The sequence below is a fragment of the Lonchura striata genome, chromosome 18 (genome assembly GCF_050655825.1).
Source record: "Lonchura striata isolate lonStrDom1 chromosome 18, ASM5065582v1, whole genome shotgun sequence".
NCBI lineage: Eukaryota > Metazoa > Chordata > Aves > Passeriformes > Estrildidae > Lonchura > Lonchura striata.
In genome coordinates this window covers 14,852,707-14,862,104 of record NC_140720.1, presented here as the reverse complement: position 1 = coordinate 14,862,104, position 9,398 = coordinate 14,852,707, and the positions used below count along the sequence as shown (strand labels likewise).

At 58.1% G+C, this 9,398-nt stretch overlaps 2 protein-coding genes across 2 annotated transcripts in view; one reads left to right on the top strand and one right to left on the bottom strand.

The window, feature by feature from the left end:
• The window catches only part of LOC146765845 (uncharacterized), a 189,074-nt gene extending 184,448 nt beyond the window's left edge, over nucleotides 1-4,626 (top strand). Inside the window, exon 2 of the mRNA XM_085557007.1 lies at nucleotides 4,468-4,626. Within this exon, the coding sequence (XP_085413133.1) occupies nucleotides 4,468-4,490 (23 nt within the window). The 3' untranslated portion in view covers nucleotides 4,491-4,626. The remainder of the gene's footprint in view (nucleotides 1-4,467) is intronic.
• Nucleotides 808-6,473, bottom strand: LOC116184280 (uncharacterized). Its single transcript, XM_085556998.1, has 10 exons — nucleotides 6,105-6,473; nucleotides 5,804-5,908; nucleotides 5,320-5,376; nucleotides 4,274-4,388; nucleotides 3,690-4,135; nucleotides 3,324-3,493; nucleotides 3,106-3,183; nucleotides 2,418-2,483; nucleotides 2,193-2,288; nucleotides 808-1,659 (listed from the first exon to the last, which is right to left on the bottom strand). The coding sequence occupies exons 1-10, from the start codon at nucleotides 6,339-6,341 to the stop codon at nucleotides 948-950; spliced, it is 2,082 nt and encodes a 693-aa protein (XP_085413124.1). The 5' UTR covers nucleotides 6,342-6,473; the 3' UTR covers nucleotides 808-947.
• Nucleotides 6,474-9,398: the final 2,925 nt, after the last annotated feature.

Genomic DNA, 9,398 nt, shown 5'->3' with positions numbered 1-9,398 from the left:
TTACTGCTCCAAAGATCACCCCAGGGTGGGGTGTTGGGGCTGGGGGTGTGCTCAGGGGGTGCAGGGGTGTGGGAGTGTTTGTAGGGTGCACCTGGATCCTGGGGGCAGCAAAACGGCCATGAGGATGATGGGCACCAAAGAGGTGACCCCAGCTGGGCCATGCCCTGCAAATGCAATTGGTCCCAGAGGTGCTTGAGCCCCTCAGTGCCAGCCAGGAGTGCAGGATGGTTCTTTCTTGGCTCTGCTCTGGTGCTCGGGGGTTTGCTCAGAGTGTTCCCAGTCATCCCACAGGAGGTGGCACTGGGGAGATCCCAGATCCGGCTGTGTCCACCTCTACTCCCAAAGCAGGTTTTGAACACCTGGTTTTCCCCTGAGAGACCAAACCCAGCAGGGAGAACGTGCCAGGGGAGCTCCCTGGGACTGAGGTGCCTGTGGAGGCTGACAGGGATGGAGGCTGTGCTGTGGGGGGAAGGTTTGGGGACATCCTCCAGGAGGGCAGGGTCTCCACAGGGCAGCCCCCAGGGGATGCCCCCCATAAGCTCTGAGTCCCCCCGAGGTTCCTGTGGGGTTCCCCTCAGTGTTTCTCACCCGAGAGGTGACACCACCTTTGTGTCCCCCCCAGGAAATGTCACTGCCTGCGTGTGAGGGACATCCCCAGCCCCTGTGCTCACAGCCACGTGTCCCTGGCTGTGACACCCCTCAGTGCCCCCGAGCTGCTCAGGGTTGGGGTTTCCCCTCCTGGGGCTTCCTCCCATCCACGGGGAGCGGAGGCTGGCACGGGGGGCTGGGGAGGAGCAGCCCCAGGCCTTGGGGTGGCACAAGGGGAAGGAGGGGACGTGTCCCTCTCCTGGGGTTGTGGTGTCTTGGTTGGAGGTGGGGAGCAGAGGGGTTTGTGCCTTTGGCCAATGCAAGAGGGACGAGGGGGTGGCAGAGGGGGTCTGTGATGCTCATCCGGGGGATAAGCAACAGCAAACCAGCGGCTTGGGCTGGGATTTGCTTTTGGCATTAAACTCTGTTCTACTGCTGCTGCCCTTCCCGCCGAGGTCCCCATTTCCCCCTTCTCCAGCAGCAAATGAGCTCCTCCTCCTCCTCCTGCTGTCCCTTTTGGGGTGCCCTGGCAGGGCACAAGTGGGGCTCGGGAGGGCCAGGGGGTGACACAGCTGCTGGGAGGGGGTGTCACAGGGGCTGTTGGCAGGACGAGGGATGCTGCTGGCCCCTCTTTGTGCACGAAGGAAAGATCCTGCTGCACTCAGAGGCACAGGCTGCTGGTCACCCTTTATTTCTGCAGGCTGGAGCTGCTTGCTCAGTCCATCCCCGGGGGAGTCCGGCCCCGGTACACGACTCCATCCCTGCCCATCAGTTCGAACGTGCCGGGCTGGGAAGGAGGGGATGGGCTGGCTCTGCCCCACTGGGCTGCATTCAGCATCCCCTAACCTCCCCACCCAGCTCTTCCTGGGGAAACTGAGGCATAGATGCTCCTCCAGATGCTCAGCATCACTCTCCCAGCCTCGGTGTCCTGTGTGTGTCCCCACCTTTCCCATGCCTACCTCGTTGGGGTTTGGAAGGAGTGGTTTCATGGGCTTCACGGGGCTGACGCTGGTGTGTTTGCCCCCGGAGTAGAGCGGTGGTCTGCGGGAATACCCCTCCACTGCCTGCTCCCTGGGGGACAGGGCACAGGATGCTCAGTGCCCGGCACCCTGGCACCCTGTGCTTCAACCTGCTGTGCTAGGGAGGGGTTCAGGGGGTGCTCCCCCTCCTCCAGCTGCTGCAGGAGACCCCTGCCCACCCAGCCCTGCAGGATCTCCCCTCTCCCCACAGCCCTAAGGGCTGCCCGTGGCTGTGACAGGTCCTGGTGCCCTTTGCAGGGGACACCAGGAGGCAGGAGCAGGGCTGTGCCAGGCTCCACAGCAGCCCCTGTGGGACAGCAGGGCTGTCCCAGCTCCAGGACTTGATTTTGGGAACTCCTTTCACAGGAGGCACCAAGTCCCCACCAAGCCTGAGCTGAGGCTGACAGCAGGCACAACTCATCACACGTGGCTTCAGGGTTTGACAGGACAGCACGAGGGCTGTGAAACCCTCTGCAGCTCCTCTGCCTGGGCACCTCCAGCCCCTTCCCAGCTCTGCCACCCAGGGAAGAGCTCTCCTCGCTGGGATGAGCTCCCCAGGGGCCAGGGGGGTTCCCAAGTCCCTACCTGTGCTCCTGGATTTGGTGCTGCCTGCGGGCACGGGGCAGGCGCCCGGAGAAGCCGGGGGATGGTGGTGGTGTGGACAAGATGGCCTCAGAGTGTCTGGGGAGGGTGACAGGGGCCACGGGTGGGTGACAGGGGCCACACCAGCCACCCCTGACACTGCAGGGCACTGCCAGCACCCATCTGCCCCCGTCCCAGCCCTGATGCACCGGTGCTGGTGCCACTCACCGGCCAGGCAATTGCACAAGCTGCTCACAAGGTGTGTACTCAGAAGAGGGCACCTTTAGGAGCATCCTAAAGCAGGGAGACAAGGGCTGGGCAGGCTCCTGGGGGACACAGGCCTGACTGTGCAGGCACAGCACCGCAGGGAGATCTGGCATTTTCAGGGCGGGGTGCTGAACCTGGATTCTCCACCACTACCACAGCACCCACTGGCTGGTTACAAAAGAAAAGGGATGTGATGGGGGAAAATAGGATATTTGTGGAGTCCCACCTGGGACAAAGCTCCAGCTCATGTTAGACAACGGTGAATCCACAGAGGGAAGTTCCCAAAACCCACTGCTATGGGAATGTCTCCCAGGAGCAACCCAGTCCCTTGGGAACTGGGGCTGGTGGCAAGGTCAGAGGAGGGAGTTCCTGTACCCCTCGCTAGGGTGGGATGCTCCCACCTTGGGACACGCTCACCTCGTCCCACTGGTGCCTCCAAAATGGGGTGGCTGCTTGTGGCTGCCCGGGACACACAGGGATGGGAGGTGGAGGGCTCAGGCTCCCACAGCTGCCATCCCAGCCAGCCTCCCACCCGTGTCCTCTCTTGGTCAGCAACCAGGTCACAACTGGGCTCTGGCACTGCGTGTCCCACCCTGCTGGGGGACAAACCACTGTCCCCCACACTTGGCACAAAAGCCTTTGCACCTACATTCCAGCTTCAGCTGGGAATGCCTCCATCCTGATGCCTCTTCCACGTGCCTCCTGGGATGCTGGGAGCCTACTGCCACTGGGAGGAAATGATCATCAGCATCCCCACGGTTCCATCAGTGGATGGATGGATCCAATGCCAGGGCACCACGTGGGCCCAGCCAGAGGGAACAGGGCCAGTGCTGTGCCCAGTGCCATTGCTGTCCCTGTGGCACTCACCTGCTCGTCCCAGCCATGCTCTCGGCTGGGACCCAGAGGTTCTGGGATCCTGGGTGGCCTCGTACTGCCTGCACCCGCTGCACTGGGAGGTGGGTGCCAGGCGCTCTTGGATGCGTTCCTGAGGTGGTGAAACTGCCATCCAAACTCTTTTTCAGAACGTGGGGAGGAGCCTGAGCAAGCAGAGCAGTGTTTCAGCCCCAGCTCTTGCTCCCAGAACTCCACCCCTTTCCCTCAAGGAAGCCCCCTGTGCCACTGTGAGCTTGGTCTTAAACCAGACCTTGGTCTAAGGCAGCAAGAGGGGGATGCAGACCCCAAAGGAGGGGGTGTCTCAGGGGGAGCACCCACGGGGTTGGGGAGAGCCTCTACCTTGGAGATGCTCATCTTGGTGTCTTCTTCCTTGATCTCTTCCATGCTGGTCATCTCAGAGGGACTACCCAGGGGGCTGGGAAGATCCTCTACCTTAGAGACGCGTATCTCGATCTCTTCATCCTTGATCTGTCCCATGTCCTCCTGTCCCATGTCCTCCTGTCCTGCGTCGCTCCATTGCACGTTTCGTCTCATGTCCCTCTGTCCCACGCTCCGTCCCATGTAATTCTGTCCCATACTCCATCCCATGCCCCTCCGTGCCGTGCCACTCCGTCCCCTGTCACTCTGTTCCACGTCCTGTCCCGTGTCATCTTCCCCAGCAGAGACCAGGTCACCGCTGGCACTCGCCTCCTTCCCTCTGCCCGCTGTCCTGGCATCGGGGGGCAGAGGGCTGGCAGACCGGCCATCCCCATGCCTTGGTGTCCTGGGCTTTTCCACGAGGGTAACTGGAAGAAGAAACCAGAGGGAGAGCTGCCCAGGGTCGGGGGAGCCAGGGGGAGCATGGCTGGGGGGCAGTCAGCAGCCTGCAGGCCCCCTGTGCCCTCACACCCTCCGGGTCCCTCCCCAGCTGTGCCCAGAGGTACTTTCGTTGCCGATGACAATCAGCTCTGGGTCATCAGTCGAGTCTAGGAGCCTGGGGCCAGCATGCTTCTGCTTGTCTGAGCCTTGTCCACCCTGCATCATCTCCTTCATGGCAGACTGGGAAGAAGAGGATGGGCTGGCTACCGCACCCCCAGCTCCTTCCCCACAGAGCCGCTTCTCCAGCCGTCAGCCCGGCCTGGGCTGCTCCTCTGCAGCTGAAGGACCCTGCACTTGTCTGTGCTGAACTTCAAAATGTTCCTCCCCGGCCAGTTTAGCCCTTTGACCATGGTTTTCACAGCCAGCCCAGGGGACCAGCAAACACCTGACTGATGCCATCTAATACATCAGGAAGGCATTCTTGCCTCCAGCAAGGGGACTCAGTATCCCAGACCTGCCCCATAATGTCCCTCTGCTGTCCCCTAATCCTAGCCACACTCCAGACACCTGGAGGGCAGGGAGCCACGGTCCTGCCTGACGCTGGGCAAGGAGGGGCCGTGGTGCAGCACCAGTGCAGCCCGGCCCCAAGGAGGCACCAGCTCCTGCTGTTCCTCCTACCACCCTGAACATGGCCTTTTTCTGAGCAGAAAACAAGCTGGGACCACATGTTAGGTGAGTTGAGGAGCTGCCCTGGCTCAGCCTATGCCAGGTCCTTCTCCTGGTGGGAAGAGGAGTCCTGAGCAGCCTCAGCAGAGGCACTGGGGTGCACAGTGGCTGGAGGTGCAGGGGGCTGCAATCCTGCTCCACCTGCCAGACCTCAACCTCCTCTTTCTCCTCCTTCTCCTGCTTTCCTGCCCACCAAGAAGTCCTCCAGCACGTCCCAGCACACCATGTTTCTCACCTCCTCTGGGGCTGAGGAGAGCATCAGCCTCTTTCAGATTTTATTTTGGAAGGAAGGCATCAGAGCCATCTGTGTAACTGGGAGCATGATGGGACCCAGAGGAGTGTTGACCCCTCTCCCTCCCCCCCACCTCCAGAACTTCTGGGGACCATGTCCTGATGTGAGGGGACCCTGGCCTGGAGCAGGCCCTGGGTATGCTCAAGGACATACCATGAGAGACTCCATCAGCTGGTTACGGAACTCATCCATCATGTTCTGGAATCCTTCCTGCAGTAGGGTGAGGACAGAGACAGGAGTCAGAACACAGCAGCAGGATTTAAAAGGGACATTTGCAAATTAACCTGGATACCAGACAGAGGGATCCTGGACAGGGCTATGCCAAGTGGCTGTGGCTGTATTCCACAGGTGGACCTTTGTCTCCTCACCTTCCTCGGACCCAGGTTACTTTTTTTTTGATGGCTGCTTAGTTCACAAATGCCTCAGCAGCCCTGTTGAGGGAGGCAGTGACCTCTACCACCAGCTTGACCTGCGGGCAGTGGTGGCAGAGGAAAGTGGGGGGCTGCAGGTGGGTTGGGATGAGCACCCACATTCCGCTCTCAGGACACCCTTCCCTCTCATCCCCCCTGGTGCCCTTCACGCTGGGAGCCTCCAAGGGCTGCAGGGCAAGGCCAGCAGGGCACCAGCAGCAGCTCACCATGTCAAAATTCTGTAGCATATACTGCATGTCCTCTGCCATCTGGGACTGCTCCTCCTTGACCACATTGACCTCTTCACGCAGCTCCTGGCAAAGAGCCCGCACCTAGGAGAGGGGAATGGGGGGTGAGCCCCAGGGCAGGGTCCTTTGCACCCACCACGGTCTGCACAGAGCCAGGGGCAGTTCAGGGCTTGGCCTTCAGCACATCCTCAGCAGCAGCTCCCCAGCAGCACGAGGGGGTTCAGACCCCAGAGGAGGGGGTGGCTTGAGGGCAGCACCTGGGGCTGGGAAGAGCCTCTACCTCGGCGATTTCTTTTTCATTGGCTTCCACTTTCTGCTTTAACTCCTTAAGGAAAGAGAAAGGGCTTTCCTCGGCCCCCTCCAGTGGTTCCCCGTTCTTCTGGACAAGCAGATCCCTCAGGCCCAGGTGCAAAAGCATGGCGTTCAGGAGGTTGTGCAGCTGCTCAAAGTCAACGAGTCCATCTCTCAATGACCCGAGGGCAGCATCCAGCATCTGGCCCAGAGTGAGCGTTGCCATTGCTGCTGATGTGTCCAAAAGTACAGAACTGCCAGGAACAGGAGCCTCCTGTGCTATTGCTCTGGAGAGGAGCAGGCAGGTGGGAGGTGGTAGGAGATGTTAGAAGGAGGAGAAGGAAGAGACAACAGGCTCCTTCCTCTTCAGTCTCCTCCTTGTTCTGGAGCCTGTGCCACTTGTGTCCCTCTTTACAGTGTCCCCCTGCCCTGGCAGAGAGTGCCCATTGTTACACAGCACTGGCTCAGCCCTATGTGGAATGTCCCCATTGTCCCCTGCTGATGTCCTGGTTCCAGCAACCAACAGGACCTGCAGGGACCATGTGCCACAACACCTCCAGCCACTTAACACTTTCAGCCCCAAAATGACTCCAAGGACAGCTCACACTGGGCAGGTGGTGCCCCAGGAGCCGCTCGCAGGGTGAGTTGAGCCTGCCCAGGAGAGCTGTGCCCTGTGGAGAGGTGATCCATGTTCTCACACAGCCTGGAGCATTCCAGAACACTCCAGGAGGAGACCAGCCCCAGAGAGGAAGCACCTCCAGTCATTAATTTTTGAGGTCTCAAAAGCATGAGGGTTTCCCTTCTCCCTTAGATGTGGGAAGGGTAGAAAGCTGCTGTTGACTCCATCAATACACAGATTTTCAGCACCTTGCTCCAAAGCAAAGAGCCACACAAGCAGGGAAAAGCAGATAAACACAAGCCTAGCAAGTAAAGGACTCAAACACCGGGAAAAATATTTGAACCAGAGTGATCCATCAGACAAATCCTTAGAAAAACCATCAACTAGAAATTCCCTTTTAAACATGCAGGTTTGACCACCAGGCAGTGCAGTCACTGCCATCTCCCTGCCCTGGGAAAACTCAGGAGCTTTGAGCAGAGGAGGGCTGGGTGGGCTCCTGGGGGGATGCTGGCTCCTGGGTCAGGCACAGCACTGCAGGGAGTTCCAGCATTTTCAGGGGAACTGTGGGGTGCAGAGCCTGGTTTCTCCACTACCACTCCAGCACAGTCCAGCCCACTGTCTGGTTATGAAATAAAGGAGGTGCCATGGGGGAAATGGGATATTTGTAGTCCCCACTTGGGAAAAAGCTCCAGCTTGTATTAGACAATGGTGAGTGCACAGAGGGAAGCTCCCAAAACCCACTGATGTGGGAATTCCTTCGGGGCACCCCCAGCAGCCCAGTCCCATGGGAACTGGGGCTGGTGGCAAGGCTGGGTGTGCTGTGGGAGCTGGGGGGGTTCTCCAAGGGATGAGCAGCTTTTGCTTCGGGTTCTCAGGGTGTACTTGAGTTTCACTCCATGAGCCAGGGGCTTGCAGACAGGGGGGGCAGGCTGAGGGACCCAGGTCTGCCCTTGCTGCTGCACTTCTGCCCATCGACCTTCACCCTTTGCCTGCTCTTCCCAGGAGGGCAGCAGCAGCCAGGCTGCCCCTGCCAAGCCTCCCACTCGAAGGCTTTGGGAAGGCCTGGGCTCAGGAGCAGCCAGGGGACTCCAGGGACACAGCCTGGCTCCCTGGGGAGGTGAGAAGGGCCACGGAGGGGACCAGTGACCCTTGACAAGTGGGCAGGCACTCTCTGGGGTCGGATGAAGGACTTGCATGGCAGTTCCAGCACCTCACGCTGTATTTAAAGGATGTACTGAACAGCTTTCCTTTTGGAAACTGAACCAGTGGGAAGTTAATGGAATGCCATTGTGGCAAAGGGATAACTGTGAGAGACTGAAAACCTGAAAGAGTTAGTGCAAACCTCAAAGAGCTAATGTTCAAAGACTAGGCAGAAGAGAAAAGGAATATTACCACAATAATGAGAGAAGGTTCAGTTGGAAAAGGGGGTTTTTGGAGGCAGGATAGCACTTTTCTGGAACCAAGTTCCTACCTTGGGAAACTATCTCAAAGAACAAGTTTGAGACTGCATTTCACTTGCATCTGATGGGGGATGAGTCCCACAGGAACCCCCAACCCTGTTCTAGAAGTTCAATAACAAAACGAGGCTGTGCAAGGACCAGTCCATAAATTCCACAATGAACAAGGGCTCTGGGAGCACTCCCCATCCCGAGGGAGCAGACCAGGGACAGTGCTGGAACCTGGGCTGGTGACACAAGTTCTTCCTCTGTCTCCATTTTCGTTCCTTTCTTCCTTCCTTTCTCCCTCTCCTTACAAGTTTAAACTGTGGCTGCCACGGGCTGTTAAGAAATCGCTGTTTCCACATGTACTTCAGGGAAATTTAACTCATGAGCTGTTCATTGGGGTAGTTGTGTAATCCACGCTCTTTTCATCAGGAAAGTTTAATTTGTGGGCTGTTCAAGAAAGTTGCCACGTGTTGTTCAGAGAATTTTAATCCGCACGCTGTTGAAATAAACTTAATCTGTGGGCTGTTCCTTGAGGAAGTTTAATCCACAGGGTGTCCAGGGAAAAGCATGAGAGATGCAGACCCCAGAGGAGGCGGTGGCTCAGGGGGAGCATCCAGAGGGGCTGGGAAGAACTCCTGCCTTGGTGATGTCTCTTTCACTGGCTTCCACTTTCTTGGTATCTTCTCCATGTCTGATGGGCTGGGAACCACAGGGGCCCCTCACAATTCCCTGCAGTGGTTCCCTGCTCTCCTGGGCAGGCAGATCCCCACAGGTAAGTGCCCAAGCTTCCCACCTGGGAGGTGGTGGCAGGAGATAGACCAAGATGGGCACAGCCAACAGGCTCCTTCCTCTTTGCTCTCCTCCTCGTTCTGGAGCCTGCGTGTCTCCCTGCCTACAGCTGCACCCAAGCTCAGTAACTCACTGCAGCAGCAACTGTGAAGGAAAGCTCTGGAGCCCTGACACTGAAATGTAAAAGGTGATCAAGGAAAATGCAAACAAATTTTAATGAGAAGTTCAACCTTGGTGGCATCTGGTTAACTTCACTTCTGACCTTACCAACAGCAAAGCCACAGCTTTTGCTTTAACAATACACAGTGCTTTGGTAAACCCCATACATCCAACCACTGCACTGGGGTTAAATCACCCTGGAATTATTTCCAATGCAACACAGAGTATGTGCCCAACAAAATGGGAACAAATGGCAAGCAGTCACTGTTGA